Source organism: Hemitrygon akajei, chromosome 6 (genome assembly GCF_048418815.1).
Source record: "Hemitrygon akajei chromosome 6, sHemAka1.3, whole genome shotgun sequence".
In the NCBI taxonomy this organism is placed as follows: domain Eukaryota; kingdom Metazoa; phylum Chordata; class Chondrichthyes; order Myliobatiformes; family Dasyatidae; genus Hemitrygon; species Hemitrygon akajei.
Window position 1 is genome coordinate 56224162 of NC_133129.1, and position 23460 is coordinate 56247621.

Genomic DNA, 23460 nt, shown 5'->3' on the forward strand with positions numbered 1-23460 from the left:
CTGTAAATTATTAAGTGACTATTTCTTACTTCACTGGGGCTGGTGGTGTTGGCACGGCTGTCAACTCAACAGTCAGCATTCCATCGGAATTGGTTTTCTCAATCAGGACAGGCTTGGTGCGAAGCAGGTCTGGTGCTGTGTGTGCTGAAACCACTTGCTGCAATCCCCCTGCGCTATTCCCCCGGTTGGTCAACACAAAGGAATACGATGTGTCCGGGTTTAAGTTGGTGATCAACTTCTGCGTAGCTCTGCCGTCCACCTCAATGTGGTCATTGTTGTAGATGATCTAATTAGTTGAAGAATAAAAACATCCCATTAGTTTTTTTTTATAAGCTCACTACAATTAATCAATAATACCTTAAAAATTCACCTGCAACTGACAGCAATAAACATCTAAGGTCAACTCCAGTGTGTAGCAATTTGTCTTAAAATTAACCTCATTTATTTCTGAGGAAGGTGAAGATCTAGACAATCACGTATTAATTGTTGAGAGTAACAAATCAGATGAAAGGTCACTGACCTGAGATGTGAACTACTTCCTTCCCCAACCTGTCAACTGTTTTTAGCATTTCCGGTTTTGATTTCAAATATCCAGAATCACCAGCATTTTGCATCTGGACTCGTGTGGACTAATTCAACATAGACTAATGCTAATTCCTGACTAAAATGTTAATGGTGGGCTATTGAAATAAGTTGTGGGAAAATGGAATTGGTGGCATTTGCTCAAATCAAATTTTCAGTGCACTTCTTTAATCATCATCATGTGCCATGTTGTATGATGCAGCCGATCATGGTCTCATGACCATGATTGTTCTTGGCAAATTTTCCTACAGAAGTGGTTTGCCATTGCCTTCTTCTGGGAAGACGGGTGACCCCAGCCATTATCAATACTCTTCAGAGATTGTCTCCCTGCTCTAACAAAGACGTGATATGTACCAGCTGCTCATACGACCCATCCACCACCTGCTCCCATGGCTTCATGCGACCTTGATCGAGGGGCTAAGCAGTGACCTTGCCCAAGGGTGACCTACAGGCTAGCGGAGGGAAAATACTCCTTACACCTCCTTTGGTAGAGACATACTTCCATCTCATCACACATTTCTTTAATGGGTTAAGTAGAAAATGATGGGAACATATTGTACTGCTGCTCCAGGAGGGCAAAGATAAATTATTGTCACGTGTAATTGTCAATTATTGACACTAAGGTGCATGGCTATGATGAGGTAGATGTTGAGGTCAGAGTCCGTCTTATCATACAAAGGAAGTATTCAACCGTCTCATTACAATGGGATAGAAGCTGTCCTTGAACCTGGGGGTGAATGAGAGAGTGGAGGAGTCTAAACTTTTGAATTCCTATTTTTCACAAGAGACAACACTCATATTTTCCATCCAGAAACTGGATGGGTGAGGAGATTTATTGAACCTGATAAAGAAGGTAGTTATCAGAAATGAAGTGATCAAAATCAAACTGAGAAGTGTGACTATAAACATAAAAATCACAAGCAGGAATAGGCCACTCAATCTCGTAAGCACATAAGAAGATCACGGTGTTTCTCATTATAACTTGAATTCCACACTCCTGTTTGGCCCCAAAACCTCTGCATATCAAGGATCTATCTAACGCTGACTTCAAGTCCATAGATCCCTAGAAGTAACTAAACAGATGAATAGGATGCTAAATTGAGGAACTGAGTTCAAGAGTTAGGAAGCTACATTGTAGCTTTAAACACTCCAGTTAGGCTACATGTGGAGTATTGCATTCACTTCTGGTCACCACTTCACAGGAAGGATGTGGAGGCTTTGGAGAGGATGTCGAAGAGCTTTACCAGGATGCTGCTGGATTGGTGGGCACGTACTATAAGGAGAGGCTGGACAAACTTGGAGCAGAAGAGGCTGAAAGGAGATCTGATATACAGTATTACGGGAGGCATAGATAGAGACTAAGGGAATCCGACTGGGTTACCTGGAGAAATTGGTGGTAGCAGAACACTGCATATGCAATGACTATAGGATTAACTTCGATGGCACAAAACCACTGTGCCTCGCCAATGGCTTTTGGGAGTGCCTGGTGAAGCAAGCCATTGAAATAATTTCAAAAAAGATGGTCTCACACTATGTAAGAACTGGAATCCTCGCCGGGATCCACCTATTGCTCCATTGCTTACCAGCTCTTGCACTGCGACTTCCTATTACTTCTCTGTCTTTCAGTCCAGATGTAGGGTCTCAAGTCAAAATGTCAACTGTCCATTTCCCTCCACAGATGCTGCCTGACCTAATCGTTTTTATCCATTATGTTGGATTCTTTGATATCAGACTTATCAAGATCCCTTGGATCATAAGTCTTTCAAATAAGTCCTTTCTCACTCTTCTAAACTCCAGCTGAAACTGGGTATTTGGAAAAGAGCCAAAAGGTTCATCCACGGATTTACTAGCTGATCAACGTTTATAACTTCTGTGGGAAAAAATAACTCACAGCCTCACTGAGTAAAAGCAATTCACAGGCAATTAATAAGAGTCATGGATTTAACTGATAAAGACATGAGAGAGAAATATCCGTGATTCCAATATTTGTTATCTCGATATAAATGCAAAACGACATACTGAATTAACAGAATATTGTGTCTATTCTACATGCTGATTTCAGCAGGTAATGTTATGTAGCAAGAATATTCTGGCTTGTTTGAAGACTCATGGGGTCAGGAAGGACACGGTTAACCATGTATTTAAGCAGTTAGTTACACGATAGGTAGCTAAGAGCAGCGCTAAGAGAAAACAAGGAAGATAAAAATCTAAATCTTGAAATTGAAACACTCACATTGTTAAAGCAAAATAACTTACCATGGAAAATAATTTATTTTTATTTGGAGATACAGCATGGTAACAGGCCCTCCCGGCCCAATTACATCAGACCAATTAACCTACTAACCCATACATCCAGAATGTGGGATCAAACTGAAATACCCGAGGAAACCCACCTGATCATGGAGAGAACGTACGAACTCTTAGGAGAAAGTAGCGGAAATGAATCCGGATGCAGGGATTGTAACAGCAATATTCTAATCACTGTCGAGCTGAGGAAGGAGTGCCAATGCCTCAATCCGCACTGACCATAAATGAAGAGCTCAAGCTGAAGTAGACCAGACCGTCAGCAGACTGCACGTTTCTGGTCCAAGGCCTCGAAGAAAGAGAGAAAAGGCATGGTAGTGGAGGAGGTGACAGGGACAGAGCAGGAGTGCTACTCGGTAGCACAGAGCTGCCAGGGAAGATGGACAACATGGGAGGGCACCATCAACAAGTCATTCAGCTAGTCTGACCTGTGGGAGGTCCCACAAGCCAGAGTTAACTCCCTCATCAGGGCAACCTGTGACACATTGCACTGCTCCCATAATCTTCATCAGTAGTTCAGCTGTGAGGATAGCTGTGTACGATGCTGCCAATGCCAACCTCCAACACACCCTAGCAGGATGCAAGGCTGCACCGCCCCAAGGGCATAGCTGATAGGAACACGACGAGGCCCTAAGGAAGTTAGCAGAAATCCCAGAGACATGCAGGTGGGATGCGAGAAGCACTTTCCCCAGCAGGGTAACAACTCATCCCATTTGTTAAGGCTGGTAAGAGTGCCAAATGCACCAGCCCAACAACTCCCTCAGGACTCCTCTCCATAGGCAAGGAGTGGAACATGAGGGTAGATCTTGGCAGACAGCTATAGTTCCCCATGGAAATCGCTACCACATCTCTCCGCCTAGAGAGAGTACTGTGGTCCACGGCTGCCAAGACAGTCCTTCTTATTGAGTTAACCATCCCATGGAGGAGGGGTGGAGGCCGCACATGAGTGGAAGAGGCTGAAGTACTGAGACCTGCAGCTGAGGGTAAGGAAGCTGGCTAGAGGACTATCATCTACTCTGAGGAGGTAGGGTGCCGAGGCTTCGTCGGCACATCAACAACAAGGTTACTCCACAATATGGCAGTGACTGGAGCGAGGCTCAGCAGGGCCACCAGAGAATTGGCAAAAGAGGCAGAAAAGGGCCACTGTTGGCTGCAGCTGAGGAGGAAGGACAGAAATTGGGGACCCACTGAAAGCTGAAGGGAGACGAACCTGTCACTGCTCTGCCACCAGGAGATGTACCAGGGCTAAGGGAGGGAAACATCAATGAGTGTGGTCCCTGGCTGATACCCTGCAGCTGAGCTAAGGACACTGTTGGTGATGTGGCAGGCAGCAATGTCAAGCAGAAAGCATCTTCCTGTAAATCTCACTGGGAGCCAATAAAGGTCAACAATGCTAGAGTGAATGCTGTAAGGGACTTGGTATGACATAAGGCATAAAAATAAAAGTTTTAGAAAACGTCATTAGTTGAAAGCAGACTGAGAAATGCAGAAGAGGAGAGGATATATTAGTCAAGATACATTCGTCATCTGGAAATAACAAAGGCGAGGGCTTCAACCGCGAGCTGAACAAAGACCAGTGTCAGCAGATGTGAAGATGGCACAGATGCAGACACTAAAATTTAAAATCTATCTAAAATAATAGCAAGGTTGCAACAAATAAAACGCTGCATAAACTCAGCAGATCAAGAGGCAGTCGTGTGAGGAAAGGAACTGTTAACATTTCAGGTCGAAGACCTACATTAAAGTTGCAAGGAATCTTGCTCTGTTATGTGTAATCACAAGAGATTCTGTTGTGCTGGAAATCTTGAGCAAGAAACACAAATTGCGGGAGGAGCTCAGCATTCAGGCAGCATCAATGGATGGGAATGACGCATCAGGATGAAGAGTTCTTGGTATCTGAGGGAATGGTGTAGGAAGTTTTGCTTTGATTTAAGAGATGTGACACAATAGACTTGGTGATGTTTGTGTGTATGAAATGAAAGTTTAGTGATTGTGATGTAAATGTGATTACCTCACATGTAAAATGGCAGTGCCAGTAATAAGGATTTTAAATAAATCAGTGGCAATTCTGAAACAAAAGAAACTTCTGTGCTCCCATTAGAAAAGGGAAATGAAAGGACAAGAACCTTTTGGGTTTTACTTTATTTTACTGAGTAAAGGTTAACAAATATATTGCCATACACTGTCAAATATGTAAAACCTCAAGCATGGAGTAAATTCCTGAAACACAGTTAAGAGTACTGAGTGGCAAGTTACTTTACACTGTGACTGTTGAATGCCGAAGCACTCTTAGAGGATGGCTCACATTTTGCTGTTTGGTCACACTCGTCACTGTGCGCGGAACTTGGCACAGGGTCTGAGAGCAGATCCCACAGCTTGTATGCTGGTATATCTTCCTCAGCATCTGTACACACTCCCAGTATGGAGAGCAGCCATGAAATTGTTTGAAACATCCACACAGCCAGAGGAGAAATCCCAGATTTGCCAGCAGTTTCAAGGGGAAATGGCAAAACTCAGCAAAATCTGGGCCACTATTTACGAGTGATCCAGAGGATCCAGGTGGTGCTCAGTCACACAAATGATAGAAATAACCATGAAGATAATAAGAGGCTTAGTTGAAATGGAAGAACACCCCGAGTCCTCACACTTTACAGGGAAAGAAAAAATAACCAAACAAAATTCAATTTCATGCACATTAGAAACATAGAAGCTGAATAGCTGAGATACTTAAATTTTTTTTGATGCAGAACGGCTGGAAGATAATGCACTTAGAACGCACTGAAATAGCATGGCTGGATTTGTCCAGTTGATGGCTTAAGTAAAATAGTTGGCATGAACACAATGCAGGATTTCCCAATGGAATGTCTTCCATTGACTATTTACATATAAGTACCAACAACAGTAATTTCATCTGATTTATTTTAGTCAGTATTAAGCTTATCTGAAATGTTTTAATCCATAATACTCTATATCAAGATAGCTTTGCATATAGTAAACAATGTAACTATTCTATAAATCTGAATAACATCCTGGCTCACCCTTCCCTTCACGGCTGCCCTGATCCATCACAGAAACATGAGAGTGCAGGAGTGATGCTGATCTGAGGAGTTGTTGTTCCCTAAACATATTACTGAAACATCAAAGACAATGTTGGACACACAATTCCACAACATAATTTACCTTGATCAATAAAACTGTTAGTAGATTTTGAGTCATGGAGCCACATGGTACAGAAACAGACCTCTTGGCCTCCCACGTTCATGAACGAGCTATCTGCTCTAACTCCTTTTTCCAGCACTTGGCTTCCTTACCTTGGCCAATAAAGTGCTCATCGAGATACTTAATTACTGTCAGAATCTCTCCATCTTACACTCCCTTATTTCCAAATTCTTTCTACCCTCTGGGTAAAAAGAAAATTCGTCAGATTCAATCTCAATCTTCTACTCATTCACCTTCTGGTTTTAGATATCTCAGCTACAGAGAGGAAAAAAAATCGCATAACCCGCCCTATCTGCATCCCTCATAATCCTGTACACCTCCTTTTCTCCCCACCAAGGAAAACAAAACCAGACTGTCCACCCTTCTGGAACACTCCATCCCAGGCAATATCCTGGTGAATCTCTTCTGCTGACAGGTTCCCTGATGGAAGTTTTCAACATGATGAGAGCCCAGAAAGAAATTTTCTCTGTGACAAAGGCATCCAAATAAAGAGGGTGCAAGTTTACGGTAAACGATAAAAATTAGAAGGGATCAGAGAAAGAATATTTTCATCCTAAGGGTGGGTACAATTTGCAAAACACTTCTTAAGACAGTGATGGAGGCAAGTATTCACACAACTATTGGAATGGATTCTTACGGATAGGATCCACGAGCATTTGGAGTACAGACAACTCAAGGATATTCAACATGGCTTTGTGAAGGGAAGGTCGTGCCTCATGACCCTAATTGAGTTTTTTGAAGAGGTAACAAAAGAAATTAATGAGGGTAGGGCGGTTGATGTGGTCTACATTGATTTTAGCAAGGCATTTGACAAGGTCCCCTCGAGAGACTCATTCAGAAAGTCATGAGGCATTGGATCAGTGGAACCTTGGCTGTTTGGATAAAAAATTGGCTTACATGGAAGAAAACAGAGGGTAGTAGTGGAAGGGAAGTATTCTGCCTGGAGGTCGGTAACTAGTGGAGTGCCGCAAGGATCTGTCCTGGGACCTCTGCTCTTTGTGATTTTTATAAATGACCTGGATGTAGAGGCAGAAGGATGGGTGAGTAAGTTTGCGGATGACATGAAGATTGGAGGAGTTGCGGATGGAGCTGTAGGTTGTCGAAGGTTACAAGAGGATATAGACAGGAACAGGATGCAGAGTTGGGCAGAAAGTGGCAGATGGAGTTCAATCCGGATAAGTGTGAGGTGATGCATTTTGGAAGGACAAACCAGAAGGCTGAGTCCAGGGTTAATGGTTGGTTACTTAAGAGTGTGGATGAACAGAGGGACCTTGGGGTTCAAATCCATACATCCCTCAAGATCGCTGCACAGGTTGATAGGACAGTTAAGAAGGCCTATGGGATGCTAGGCTTCATTAATAGGGGGATTGAGTTCAAGAGTAGAGAGGTCACGTTGCAACTCTACAAATCTCTGGTGAGACCACACTTAATGATTATTGTGTTCAGTTCTGGTCACCTCATTATAGGAAGGATGTGGAAGCTATGGAGAGGGTGCAGAGGAGATTTACCAGGATGTTGCCTGGATTGGAGAACAAGTCATATGAAGCAAGGTTAGCAGAGCTGGGACTTTTCTCTTTGGAGCGTAGAAGGATGAGAGGGGACTTGATAGAGGTCTACAAGATTATGAAATGCACAGATAGGGTGGATAGCCAGTACCTGTTTCCCAGGGCATGAACAGCAAACACCAGAGGGCATATGTACAAAATTAAGGGAGGGAAGTTTAGGGGAGACATCGGGGGTAAGTTTTTTTACGCAGAGGGCTGTGGGTGCCTGGAATGACTTGCCAGGAATGGTGGTGGAGGCTAAAACACTAAAGGTTTTTAAGAGCCTCTTGGACAGGCACATGGATGAAAGAAAAATAGAGGGTTACGGGGTAGTGTGGGTTTAGTACTTTTTTTTAGGATATATGGGTCGGCACAACATCGAGGGCCGAAGGGCCTGTACTGTGCTGTAGTATTCTAGTGTCTAGTTTCAATGCTAGTTACTTGAAAGGTCAAAACTGACATGGTGTTCTAAAGAGCTGCATGATTCAAAAAGTGTCTAGAACCTCATGGCATAGATTTCAGATAAAAGGCAGGAAGATTAGTGGAGGGCTGAGGAAGTGTTCTTTTTTACCCACTAAATGGTGGGATCAGAGACATGCAATCTAATGAGGTTAGTGTAGACAGACTTGCATGTTTAAAACTTATTGGAATGAATTTGAATTGCCAAGGCACAGTCAGCCATAGACCAAGTAAGTAGGATTAACATTACTTGATGGGTGACATCCACTTGGTGGGTCAAAAAACTAGTTTCTTTCACTATATGACTGACTCTAACTCCTTTGTTACAGTAGCAAATGGGGACACTTAACAAAGTAGATTTTTACAGAAGAGTGAACTGGCAACTGGCGTTAAATCTGATTAGCAGAGAGCAGCTGGTAAATGACAATCGGTCCAATTTCAGAGAAACACAGGTAAGAAGACTTTTCAGATGTAGGTAGGTAAATTCTGAGATACCACATTCAAACTTGTCTCTGCTTTCCACTGTTACTGACTGTCACTGTTTACACTTCCAGCATTTTTTGCAGGCTTTCAGCACGAATATGGTTTCTCACTGTTTCCATAAGACCATAAAGTATAGGAACAGAAGTGGGCCATTCAGCCCATCAAGTCTGCTCTGCCATTCAATCATGGACTGATCCAATTCTTCCAGTGATCCCCACTCCCCATACTCTTTGATGCCCTGGCTAATCAAGAACCTATCTATCTCTGCCTTAAATGCACCCAATGATTTGGCCTCCACAGCTGCTAGTGGCAACAAATTCCACAGATTTACCACCTTCTGACTAAAGAAATTTCTCCACATCTCTGTCCTAAATGGACGTCCTTCAATCCTGAAGTCGTGCCCTCTTGTCCTAGACTCCCCTACTGTGTGAAATAACTTTGCCATATATAATCCATTCAGGCCTTTTAACAATTGGAATGTTTCAAGGAGATCCCCTCCTCATTCTCCTGAGCTCCAGGGAATACAGCCCAAGAGCTGCCAGATGTTCCTCATATGGTAACCCTTTCATTCCTATGAATTTAATTCAAGATGGAGTACTGCATTCAGTTTTGGTAACTACTAAGCTGGAATGAGTGCAGTAAAGGCTAAAAAAAACTGGGTTATAGGGAGAGGTTGGCCAGGTTAGGACAAACTCTTGCATCGGTGGCCAAGGAACTTACAGAGATGTATAGAATCAGAGTATGAATAGGATAAATGCATTCAGTCTTCTTTCCAGAATGAGGATATCAAAAATTAAAGCATAGGTTTAAGGAGAGGAAGAAAAGATTTAATAGAAACCTGTCACAACCACAGACTCTGCTGCAGGATCTACATGCCCCCACTGGTGAGCTGTGCATCAGGACTGGAGATCATACTTTAGTATTCAGATATTGCTTTCAGCCACAGCGTTGGCATTTTACTTACAGACTGAGAGTTTTAGTTAATGGCCCTGTTGGCCGAGCATTTGTTGTTTTCCTTTCCCTTAAAATTCTGCAGTTCTCACTAGTCAGTGAACAGTTGACCTGCTTCAGTGCCTTTCTCTCTCAGCATTGGGCCATATCCAAATGTCCTGACAAAACCTGAGGGGCAACTTCTTCACAGAGAAGGGTATACATATATGGAATGAGCTGCTAGAGGAAGTGATTGAGGCAAGTACAACAATAACATTTAAAAGATATTTAGACAGGTACATGGATAGGGAAGGTTTAGAAGGTTATGGATCAAAAGCGGGAAAATAGGACTAAGTTAAGTGGGCACCTCAGTCAAAATGGAGAAGTTGGGCCAAAGGGTCTGTTTTTCTGTTGTATACCTGAGTCACAATACATCTTGCATTCACTGGCTCACCACATGTACTCATATCCCTGTCCAACCTGTTCTCATCTTCAATTGATCCCCAGCTAAGAGCTTTCTCAGGGAAACAAATTCTCGTCTGTTTACTGAGTTAGGGCTTTCAGATTGTATGCTGTCTGCACGTGCTCTGACAGCTGATGAAGACATACTATGAAGCTCAAGCACCTATCAAAGCTATCAAATACCTTAACCATTTGTGAATGCTTCCAATGCTCAACATTAATTAATAATTCATATAGTATTAAAAGAAGCTATTTGAAAAACTAAAGCACATAAAGCCCAAAATGATCAATTATCTGAATTATCTCAATCAATTACAACAAATGAATTAATTGGATATACCACCCTCCCTCTGTACATAGAAACGAGTGCACTCTAATCTGCTCTGGATTAAGTGAGCAACTCAAGATGATGACGGGAAACTACAAGAAGTATGCAAACGATTGCTGGACTCTGCAAAGATTCCAGTACCACATTGCTGCGGATTTGACAATAATGGCTAGTTGTGCAGAAGGCTGGAACCTGTGCCTTTATGGAGTCCACCATTTCCTCGTAGTTATGAAGAAAATCTAAGTAGCTCCACACAAATCGTCCAGGATTTGTGGAGATTATTGGTCATCAAACTTCAAATGGATAATGCTAAAATACTAAACTATGCTCATCATAATCACAGTGCAAAGCAAGAAATACGATTCTTAAATAGAACGTTCAACAAAGCATCAAGCCACATGTTCCTTTTGGTGTTTACACTCACAACAAGTTCCATCTGTCTCACCTCAACTTCTGGTAAGAATTTCCTTAACTTCTCCTCTAGTTTCCTTTTGAAAGCAGGCTTCTACTTCAATCACTTTCTCTGGCAAACAATTCCACATTGAAATCTTCCCTGAATATGGAAATAGCTTATTTCCCTATTAAACTAACCATGAGTTTTAATTGGTCCCATATGGCAATATTCTCTGCACACCTAACCTGACCAAACCATGCACCATTTTAGGTATCTTCACCAGGTTAATTTTATCTTCTCAGAATAGAAAATGCCAGAAACACTCCGATGGTCAGGTAGCATCTGTGGAAAGGGAAACAGTTAATTTTTAGGTCCCAAGGCCTTTCACCAGAAGTGAGAAAGAGAACAAGTTGGTTTGCAGTATTAGAGAAGGTGGGGAAGGATGGGTAGAATATAGAATATATCATTAATGGGACGAGACCAAATAGTTTAATGGTAGTCAAGCAGCAGGTTATGCTTCTTTGTCTGTGTAATGTGCTGATACTGGTGAGGCTGTAGGCCAGACTCTACAAATAAAAAAGGAAACTTAGCCAGAATGATAAATACAAGGGTCAGTTCTGATCGACGCAGAAAGAATGAAAGAATTACCTAAAGTCAAAAAAATCTATATTTAGTCCCAAAAGCTGCAATAAGCCCAGATGGAATATGAGCAGTTGCTCTTCAAACTGGAGTGTGACCTCCCTGTACCAATGCAGGAAGGTGGAAATGGGATGGGGAATTAAAGTGACAGGTAACTGAAAACACAGGGTCATTTCTCGAGACGGTACACAAGTGCTCCACAAAGCACTCACTCAGTCTGTGTTTGGTTTCTCCACATTATGTGCCTGCACCAACACATTCAGTCATCTTGCTGAACTTGTCCTCATAATGAACAACTTCCCCATTTAACTCCACTCACTTTCTCCAAATCAAAGGTATAGAGTATGGTCACTCACATGGGTCAGAGCTATACATGTCTTACCCAAGCCCACCTTCTCATATCTTTTCCCACTACGTTGATGATAGCAATAGTCCCATTTACTGCATTTCCACAGGAACTCAAAAATTTCATCACTTCAGCTGCCAATTTCCATCTGGCCCTCAACTTCACAATGTCAATCTCTGATTTTCCTTTCTTGGTCTCTCTGCCCCTACCTCAGTAACAGGCAAGCCACAAACATCTATTACAAGCCGCTAGCTTCCACAACTACCTTGACAATACTCTCTCTCGGCCTGCTTCCTTTAAGGACTTTCTCCCTGTTCCTCTTTCTCCATCACGTTTAATCCAATGATGAGACATTTCTTGTAGATGCCTCTGAAATGTACTCCTTCCTGAAACATGGACAGGGGCATGGTTAGGCTTTTTATTACTAATTCTACACTTCATGTGCCCACAAAATGATACCTCCAGTTTCTGCCTCCATCATCCACTCAGTCACTGCATTCCAGCTTCTAACCACTGTCGGGGAAATTATTCTCTAGACCTCTCTAAAACTCTTACCCTTTCTCCTACACCAATGCCCTCTGGTTTATATACTGCCGTGGGGAAACGTTTGCTTTTATCTGTCTATGTCCCTCATAATTCTGTAGACTCCATTAGGTCTCACCTCAGCCTTCTCTGCTCCAAGGAAAAGAACCCCAGCCTATTCAGTCTCTCCCTAAGTAGTATTGTTTTGATGAATCTTCTCTGCAAGTTCTCACTTTCCTAATGTATTTGTCCTTCCATAAACTAGTACCTAGATTCAGTGATAAGCTTTCATAAAATTGCATCAGTTGCCGGAGGAATTGATTGAGACAGATGCAATAACAACACTTAAAAGTCAGTTGGACAGGAAATGTTTAGATGCATATGGGCCAGATGGGAATAGGTTAGATGGGCCTCTTGGCTGGCCATCATGCTGGGTTGAAAAGGCTGCTTCCATGTTTTATTATTCTGAGACACCAGCACAATAAAACCAATACTTCCATGGAGATAGTGCATAGGAATGAAGTTAAACCATTGTCATAAGTCCTAATTGCTCTATTATGCTAAACATAAATTGAAGAATAGATATTACTACCAGTATTGTGATCAGGTTAGCATGTGGACTGCTGTTTGCATTAAGTAGACAGAAAAATATGGTGCAGTAGAACCACGATGTCATTTCTCTCCTAAGGGATGTGACAAACAAGCTTACACGATCTACAGCCATCCACCCAAACAACCATTAGTAGTGAAGCAACATTTATTTACAGAGACAAAATACTCACTTTGAAAGGAATGGCAGTGTTGTAGTTCTCAGGAATCTCCCACGTTAATAACACTGATGTCTTCATTACAGCTTTAACATGAAAATTTTTTGCAAACACTGCTGAAAAGGTAGTAAGAGCAATAGTTTAGAGGGGAGTACTGGATTGCATCAATTATTTGCACTAATCACCTTTCCAACCTGTATCTTTAAAGACCTGTCATTACCTTGAATCTCTGCAAACCTTATTTACTAAACTTACCTTTGTAGGCCATGCAGGTTTAAGTAGTCTCAGGCGATAGCATCTACATCAGCACAGAAGTCCCAAAGCATATTAAGACTCAAGAACTTTACCTTTCAAGTTGGTGGAAAGAACTGAGATACAATGTATAATCGTGTGACCCAGCTCACAAATATTGTCACCCACCTGCATCAAGGAGCACACAAATAGACAAATCCTACCTGGATCTAGTGGAAGTGTCCGGAATTGAACACTAGGACTATATGGACCTGGACCTTTACTGGTATGAGCTCGTACTTTGATATCATAAGTGGTGTCTGGTTTTAGGTTGACAAGCTTCAAAGATGTCTCAGGAGAAGCCACAGAGAACTCTATTGGATGATTTGGGCTGTTGATATCTCTGTATAACACAACATATTTAGTGATTAAACCATTACGCTCTGCCAAAACTGGAGGCTGCCATTTCAGCTCAATGGTAGAGGCTGAGGAGCTGACAGCATGCGTGTTCTGGGGAAATCCACTTGGTTGTTCTTCTGGGATTGTGATTTCTTTCACTATCTCTTCCCCGAAGCCAACTTTATTTTTTGCACTAAGTTTGAAGACATACGAAGTGCCCTTGTGGATATCGGTAGCGGTGTAATGGTCGTCTCTCTCAGTGAATTCCAGCGTTGTGAGTAATTCAGAGTCTTTGCGCCCAAATTTTAAACGATAACCCAGGACTGGTCCAAAGGTTTCTACCGGACGATGCCATTGAATAAGAGCTGTGTTCATCTGTGTATGACTAACCAGAAGCCTGGGTCGTCCAGGAACTGTAACAAGAAGTGAGATTAAATTTGAATTTTGTCACTTGCATCTATTCAGGTTTGTGTCCAAGACAGTAATTCAATTCATTCATTTGCCAACGCAAGTTTAAGTTGCATATATCATACACAAGTTACATTGCATAAGAATCCTTGTAATCATGCAGTTTCTTTGTATGACACATCAGGATTGTGGATATGTACAGTTTGCCATTAAGGTGTCAACTATCCAAAACTAGTCCAAACTGGTTTCACACAGTACTATCTCTTGGAAAAATTGAAAAGCTAAGGCAAATCAATTATCTGAAGGGTTTATAATTTTAATGAACAGCTAAGTGTCTGAACAATTTGGAATAGTTAAGACAAAATTACAATTCATTGATACTAATAGATGTGCTTTTGCTGGTAGCCAGCTTAGAAAATAATGTCTCGATTTTAACCTCCATCTGTAGTCTCACTGAATTACATGGGACAGCTGCTCATGAATAGCTCAAACAGTGGGACATCTCCTGAAGCAACACTTCGTGACTGGCATACAGCATATTGCAATCCGTATTGACATAATAATTTACAAAGCATCTTTGATACAACTGTATCACACAAATAACTCATCAAAAGAATAGTAGGTATTCATCAATCAGAATTGCCAACATTAATTTCCAGCAACAACATATTGATTGCTTGTGCAGTTACTGTAGACTCCAGATGAACGCATGTACAATTCATGCCCAGTGGAGCTTGAAACCTTACGTTTAGTGGGGCATTTCTAATTCCAAGTGACTAATGTTATGGTGCTCTCCTTAGCTTTAGGAACTGGCTCCACCTAGTACCAACAGTTAAAAAGCAATCTAATAACGCCTGGAAGTGAGGGAATTAGGTGACTGGGTTTCGCATCTGAAGTGTGGAATTTCAGTCATTTGGTAATGTTGAAGACTGAGTAACTGCAGATCTGCTGGCTAAGCTTCCAGAACGTTTTGTTAGTATGAATGGACACATCAGTTTGTTTAGAATAATGGTGCTTGCTTTTCTCCTTGTTGCTGAATGGCATCTAAATCAAGGAACAACTGAGGATGCTCTGTAGAAGGGAAATCCTTGAGGGAGGTTGCAAAGCCAGGAGATGTGTAGTGAAACAGCCACCATCAGATAATAATTAACCGGCACTGCTTCCTTTTCCCACATGTGGCGTCAATCTCCAAGTTTTACATTTAGAATAAAGATTTGAAAAGGATTGTGCATTGCTTTGACAATTTTTTTCAATGCATACTTCAATTATTATCTTCCGAAATTTGGCAAATAATTTAGTTAGGTATCTAGGTAAACCTTTTCAATTTCACTGAAGCAAGTAGACTCAAAGAGGTCTTCAAAATATTGAGGGAAGGTAGGTAGAGAAGATGTTTTTATCCTTAAATTAGGACTAGTATTTACTGTATATTAAGGTTACTAAAGGTAATAAACATTCAGTGGCCACCTAATAAATTACTTCCACTTTATTGCACATGATAAAGAGGCCACTCAGAGTATGTTTGTGCTTTACTGCTGCTGTAGCCCATCCGCTTCAATGTTGGACATGCTGTTCATTCAGAGATGCTCTTCTGAACACCACTGTTGCAATGAGTTATTGTTGCCTTTCTGTCAGCTTGAACCAATCTGGTCATTCTCCTCTGACCTCTCCCTTTAACAAGGCATTTTGCCCACAGAACACTCACTTGTTGTTTTTTTTGTATCATTCTCCATAAATTATAGAGACTGTTGTGCATAGAAATCACAGGAGTTTCTGAGATACTGAAACCACCCCAATTTGCACCAACAATCATTCTGCAGTAAAAGTCACTTGGATCACCTTTCTTCCCCATTCTGATGTTTGGTCTGAACAGCAACTGAACTCCTTGACCATGTCTGCATGCTTTTATGCATTGAGTTGCTGTCACATGATTGGCTGATTAGATATTTGCACTAACAAGCACTCTAGAGGTGTACCTAATAAAGTGGCCACTAAGTATAGTTATTAATAGATCCAATTAGAAATTCAGAAATCCTGTCTCAGAGAAAGGCAGAACCATGGCCAGACATGTAAGTGCATGAAAGGACAAGAAACAGTGGATTTGCTGCCACATTTGGATGAAGAAGGGTGCAGGTGCCTTGTGCAGAGCATGAACATCAGTATAAACCATTAGTCCCAATGGTCTGTACAGTCAAATTAGCTGCCTGTTATTATTATAGATAGCTAATAATTGATTGGAAGGTTTTCATCAGCTTAATGCTCAGCTGATAAAAACCCCGCTTCTTTACAAGTGAAAGGGCTGGTGAGTAAAGTATATATGATGGTTTCAAAGCTCAGCGGATAGATGGAATGCAAGCTGCTTCTTCTGTGGAATTGTGCCAACAGACCGCCTCTTCCACTAACAGACACACAAAATCAGCTGAAAGTGCAAAACTATCACAGGAAAAATCAGAGTGTAAGGCTATCTCCGAGTTACTTTCGTTATTCATTAGTGAATGAAGCCCAATACTTGGGGGAAGCAACAGAGGCTGTGCCTCTGGCACAGTGTCTGGCCCTGTGGCTCAGAAGGGTAGGGAAAGGAAGAAGGCAGCAGTAATAGGGGGCTCTATAGTTAGGGGGTCAGAGAGGCGATTCTGTGGACACAGGAAAGAAACACGGATGGCAGTTTGCCTCCGAGGTGCCAGGACTCAGGATGTTTCCGATCGCGTCCATGATACCCCGAAGTGAGAAGGGAAACAGCCAGAGGTCGTGGTACATATTGGTACCAACGACATAGGTAGGAAAAGGGAGGAGGTCCTGAAAACAGACGACAGGGAGTTAGGAAGGAAGTTGAGAAGCAGGATCTCAAAGGTAGTCATCTTGGGACTACTGCCTGTGCTGCACAACAGTGAGTATAGGAATAGAGTGAAGGATTGGAGCAGGGGGCTGGGATTCAGATTTCTCGATGACTGGGACCTCTTTTGGGCCAGGCGTGACCTGTATAAAAAAGACGGGTTGCACTTGAATCCATGAGGATATCCTGGCAGGGAGGTTTGCTAAGGCTATAGGGGAGAGTTTAAACAAGAATTGCTGGGGGGGTGGGAACCAAACTGAAGAGATGGAGGAAGGGGCTGTTGGCTCACAAATAGCGAAAGCTTAGAGACAGTGCGAGGGGGAGGATAGGCAGGTGATAGAGAAGGGATGCGCTCAGACCGATGGCTTGAGATGTGTCAATTTTAATGCAAGAAGGATCATGAACAAAGCAGATGAGCTTAGAGCGTAGATACATACTTGGAACTATGATATTGTGGCCATTACAGAGATTTGGATAGTTCAGGGGCAGGGACAGTTACTTACAGTGCCAGGCTATAGATGTTTCAGAAAGGACAGGGAGGGCGTCAAAAGAGGTGGTGGCGTGGCACTGCTGATCAGAGATAGTGTCATGGCTGCAGAAAAGGAGGAAGTCATGGGGGAATTGTCTACTGAATCTCTGTGGGTGGAAATTAGAAACAGGAAAGGTCAATAACTCTACTGGGTGTTTTTTTTTATATAGACCGCCCAATAGTAACAGGGGCAGAGGAGCAGATAGGGAGACAGATTCTGGAAAGTTGTAATAATAATGGTTGGATTCGCCATTTTGCAGCGCATGGATTAAGTCACATTCTTAGCGGCTCTCTTTTTTATATACTTTATATCCCACTGACAGATCCCTATTAGCTTTGATGATTTATTACTTCTACCGAAGGATTTATGAATTAATTACAATGGCCGAAAAAAGTCGTTCTGGTATTGAACTGAGATGCGGCAAGACTTTTCCTGAAATGGAGCAAACGGAACAAACCAAGAAGGCAGAGGAACTTGTTACTTTAGCAGGAATATTTTCTTCAATACAAGACATGAAGTCGGAATTTGGGTTGCTTAACACCAAGATTGATAAGCTGAGGGGCTCAAACAGGAAGCTTGAAAAAGCTGTCTCTACGGTTCAAGATTCTCTGAAAAATCAGGACTTTCAGCTTCAAACACTTCAGCAGACTACAACCTGAATTGAGAATGAACATGATCTATTCAAGCAAGCTATTAAAGATCAAGGAATGAAGATATCTTCGATGGAAAAGAAAATCAATGAAATTACCTCGGAACTATCTAAAACGAAGAAGAAAATGGTTGATTTAGATAGTAGAGGGCGTCGGAGGAATTTGCATATTCTGGGACTGCCTGAAAATACTGAAGCTGGTGATCTGTTAAAATTCTTCTCAGATATGTTGTACTCATTTTTTAGTGAGACCCTGGAAACTAGCCCTTTAATTGACAGAGCCCATAGAATTCCATTTTCTCGGCGTTCATCTGAATTACATCCTCGACCAATTGTACTTTCTCTGCATTATTATACAACTAAAGAAGCCATACTTCGAGAAGCCAGAAAAAAGTGAAAGTTAATCTTTAAATCGGCAGAAATTCATATAGTCGAAGACTATCCTCCTGAAATCTTTGCCGAAAGAAGGAAATACCGAGAAGTCATGAGTGAAATGTACAAATTAGATTTATACCCCTCTCTTTGCTACCCAACAAGGCTGATAATCTTTCCTGAAAAGTCTCAGTCACTGAGAATCTACTCTCCCCAGGAGGGATGGGAGTACATTAAAAATCTTAAAGTTAAGCCTACTGAATAAAATCTTAAAGTTAACACGATTACTCAATTGGGAGGGGGAGGGGGCTATTACAGTAGGTTTTTTTCTTGATTGGGCAGTTCTTTTGATGGATTTTTTTTCACGTAAATACGTCACTCCTTCTGGTTGTATCCGTGCCTTTTGGTGTAATCAGTGCTTGTGTAACATTTCTTTTATATAATATTAAATTCAATTTTAAACATGGATGTTAATAAAATTAATATAATATCTTGGAATTGGAACGGTGTGAATCACCCCATTAAGCGTAAAAAGATTTTTAAGAAATTAAAAACACTTAATGCAGATATTATTTTTGCGCAAGAAAATCATATACGGAAACAGAATGAGGACAGGTTTTTTCAATTTTTGAAAGGGCCTTTGTACCTTTCGCTGTCGGATAATAAAATAAGAGGCGTATCTATCTTTCTTAGCCCCAAAATCCCTTTTGTACACTTTAATACTATTACTGATTCGATTGGAAGATACTTAATTGTTACTGGCTTATTATGCAAGCAAAAGGTAGCTCTGGTGTGTGTATACGCACCTAATGTAGATAATTCTGATTTTTTTAAGAAACTTTTTTCTGAGTTACCGAATTTGAATGAATATAAGTTAATCATGGATGGTGACTTTAATTGTTGTTTCAATCCGGCGATTGACAGGTCATCAACCAATCCGTCACTTCCTAATAAAGCGGCGGCCTGTATTAATTCTTTTTTATTAGAATCTGGCCTGGTCGATATCTGGAGATATAAACACTCCAACGATAAAGATTTCTCTTTTTTCTCACACGTTCATCAGAAGTATTCTCGAATTGATTACTTTTTTTTTAGACACACGTTTGTTATACTCCATTGTTCAGTGTGCGTATGACATCATTGCGTAGTCAGATCATGCGCCTTTAAAGTTAACCCTGAAGCTTTCGGATAGCTTTTTGAAAATGTCACAGTGGAGACTGAATCCCGTACTGTTACATGATCCAGCTTTTGTTAGTTTTATTAAGGAGAAAATTTCTATATTTTTTGAATTTAATACAACTGAAGGAATGTCAAACCTGGTTATATGGGACACGTTGAAATCTTTTCTTAGGGGACAGATAATCTCATATTCAGCAGCTTTGAGAAAGAAAACTAAAGCGGAATTGTCGGTGCTTATTAATAAAATTAAAGAGATAGAAAAAGCATATTCAGTTAAACCTACTGAGGACCTATATAAAGAAAGGGTCAATCACAGTATGATTTGCTTCTGACCTTCCCAATTGAACAGCAAATTTTTAAGTCCAAAAGTTTATTTTATATACATGGGGAAAAATCTGCTAAGCTTTTGGAGGGTCAGTTAAAGGCTGGGATGGTCAGAAGACAGATTTTAAAAATTCGTAGACCAGATAGAATTGAAACTTCAGATCCTTATGAAATTAATAAGATATTTATGGATTTCTATTCTAATCTTTATAAATCTGAATTCTCTGATAATACTATTACTATGAATAGACTTTTGCAAAAGTTAAATATACCTCAAATTTTGACTCAAGATGTTGATATATTAGATGCACCTATTAAACAAGAGGAGACAGCCAAGGCTATATCCTCTATATAATTAGGGAAAGCTCAGGGACCTGATGGTTATACGGTAGAATTTTACAAGACTTTTCATGAAATGCTTATACCACATCTTTATCAAACATTTACCAATTCTATATCCTCTGTGAACCTTCCAAAAACTTTTTATGAGGCATTAATTTCATTGATTCCTAAAAAAGGAAAAGACCCACTGGAATGTGTATCCTATAGACCTATTTCTTCATTGAATGTAGATTTTTAAATTCTCTCTAAGATTCTAGCTAATAGACGAGAATATTTTACCTAATGTTACCTCAAATGATCACACAGGATTTATTACAAATAGGTACTCACATTTTAATATTTGAAGATTGTTAAATATCATTTATTCCCCCTCAGTCAAAGAATCTGAATGTATTGTATCTCTGGATGCAGTGAAAGCCTTTGATAGGGTGGAATGGCCTTATTTATTTCAGGTTTTGAAGAGGTTTAATTTTGGCCTGGGATTTATTTCCTGGATTAAATTGATTTACCATGTCTCGGTGGCTGCGGTTATAACTAGTAATCAAAAGTCTCCTTATTTTAGATTACATAGAAGAACCCGTCAGGGTTGTCCTCTTAGTCCTTTATTATTTAATTTGGTTTTAGAACCACTTGCTATCGCACTTAGGGATTCTAATTCTGTGCAGGGTATAAGAGAGGGGATAAATTACATAAGGTTTCGTTATATGCGAATGATTTATTAGTTTACATTTCAAACCCTAGGAAATCTATTCCTTTTATGCTATCTATATTTATGGAATTTAGTACTTTCTCTGGATATAAACTTAATTTACATAAAAGTAAATTATTTCCTATTAATAATTATTCTGATTATGATCAAATACCTTTTAATATTGCTAAAATCCATTTCACTTTCCTTAGTATCAAAGTTACTAAAAATTTAAAAAACCTATATAAGTATAATTTCTCCCCTCTAATTGAATATACTCTACAAGCGCTTTCTAAATGGTCGCCTATGTCGATGTCATTGATAGGTCGAATTAATGCTATAAGAATGGTTATTTTATCGTAATTTTTATATATATTTCAAGCAGTTCCCTCTTTTGTTCTAAAAACATTTTGTGATAAAATAGATTCTATGATTTTGTCTTACATTTGGAATAACAAAAGCTCTAGAGTGAATAAACTTTTATTGCAAAAATCAAAAAAAGATGGAGGACTGGTCTTACCAAACTTCCGATTTTATTATTGGGCAATTAATATTCATTATATTACTTTTTGTATTTATGATATAGATAACCAGGATCGCCCTCCATGGTTAAATTCGGTAACGGGGTTTTCTTTAGCTTCTCTATTAGGAGCTCCCCTTCCTTTTTCGTTCTCCAGAATAGGTAGACAAGCTCTCAACCCTATCGTTAAACATACTTTAAAAATCTGGTTTCAGTTTCGTAGATTTTTTGAATTAAATAATTTTTTACTCTCTAGTAATATTTATTCTACTTTTTTTAAACCATCAACTCTGGATAAGGCTTTTTTAACATGGAAAACTAAGGGAATAAAAACTTTTTTAGATTTGTTCTTACAGGATTGTTTAATGTCTTTTTCGCAGTTAATGGATAAATATGACATCTCTAATACACATTTTTTTAGATACTTACAAGTTAGGAATTTTTTGACGTGATTTTCTACTGAATTATCCCTTGGCCTACTCTTCAAATTTGACTTATGCTGTTTTTCAGCTTAAACCATTTCAAAAACGATTAATAGCTATCATTTATAAACAGTTAATGAATGCTTGCATGTCACCTAATGATAGGGTTCAACACACTTGGGAAATAGAACTTCAACATTCACTTTCAGATGATCAATGGAGTAAAATTCATTATCTAGTCAATAATTCATCTATCTTTGCACGCCATTCCTTAATTCAGTTTAAGATAGTACACAGGGCCCATATGTCCAAAGATAAGTTGGCGCATAATCTTCCTAATATAAGCCCTATTTGTGACAGATGTAACGCAGAGGTGGCTACTCTAACACATATGTTTTGGTCCTGTGTAAGCTTAAACAATTTTTGGAGGGATAGGTTTAGAATACTATCTAAAGTTATAGATGTGGATGTTCAACCCAATTCACTTACGGCAATTTTTGGGATTATTCCAGAGGAAGTAGGTAGAGTATCTGCTTCCGCTCAGCATGTGATAGCCTTTTCAACTTTACTGGCTAGGAGAGCTATCTTGTTATACTGGAAAGATTTTAATCCGTCTACTGTTTTTTATTGGCTCTTCAAAAATGTGTCATGTTTAAGCTTGGAGAAAATTAGAAGCAGGACATTTGATACATCTTTCAATTTTGAGCAAGTCTGGCGACCCTTCAATATTTTCATATGATTTAATTTAATTTATTTTTCTTTATTCTCTTTAGGGAATATCCTTATCTGTGAAGGTTCGGAGGTGACTGGAAGGATGTTTTCTCTCTTTCTTTTTCTTCTAATTTTATCCTCAAATGGACTGCCCAATCTTTTCTTTTTTTTGTTCCAATTTAGTTTTGTTTTCCTTTTATTAAATAAAATTCTCCAATCTTTTCTTTTTTACAATTTGTTAAGGGGAGTTGTGGTTTTTTGATTATATTGTATATATAACAGTGTAACATTATATCTATCTGAATTTGACAATATATACTTTTCTTTACTGCAGTTTATATGTCTTTTGTATTATCTGTTTGCTAAACTTCTCCTCTGATTTGTATATTTTTTACTGAAAATCAATAAAAAGATTGAAAAATGAAATGAAATGAATAATAACAGGATTGTCGTTGTGGGAGATTTTAATTTCCCAAATATCGACTGGCATCTCCTTAGAGCAAGGGGTTTAGATGGGGTGGAGTTTGTTAGATAGATAGATAGATAGATACTTTATTCATCCCCATGGGGAAATTCAACTTTTTTTCCAATGTCCCATACACTTGTTGTAGCAAAACTAATTACATACAATACTTAACTCAGTAAAAAATATGATATGCATCTAAATCACTATCTTAAAAAGCATTAATAATAGCTTTCAAAAAAGTTCTTAAGTCCTGGCGGTAGAATTGTAAAGCCTAATGGCATTGGGGAGTATTGACCTCTTCATCCTGTCTGAGGAGCATTGCATCGATAGTAACCTGTCGCTGAAACTGCTTCTCTGTCTCTGGATGGTGCTATGTAGAGGATGTTCAGAGTTATCCATAATTGACCGTA

At 39.9% G+C, this 23460-nt stretch overlaps 1 protein-coding gene across 26 annotated transcripts in view; it reads right to left on the bottom strand.

The window, feature by feature from the left end:
- LOC140729077 (receptor-type tyrosine-protein phosphatase delta-like) overlaps positions 1–23460 on the bottom strand; it is a 2395537-nt gene that overhangs the window by 174617 nt on the left and 2197460 nt on the right. For 14 of the 26 annotated variants that reach the window (XM_073048383.1, XM_073048384.1, XM_073048388.1 and 11 more), the window contains 3 exons: positions 13435–14022; positions 12995–13095; positions 30–286 (listed from right to left, as the gene is read on the bottom strand). In XM_073048383.1, the coding sequence (XP_072904484.1) occupies positions 30–286; positions 12995–13095; positions 13435–14022 (946 nt within the window). The remainder of the gene's footprint in view (positions 1–29; positions 287–12994; positions 13096–13434; positions 14023–23460) is intronic. The other 12 variants (XM_073048385.1, XM_073048394.1, XM_073048393.1 and 9 more) reach the window with 3 other exon arrangements.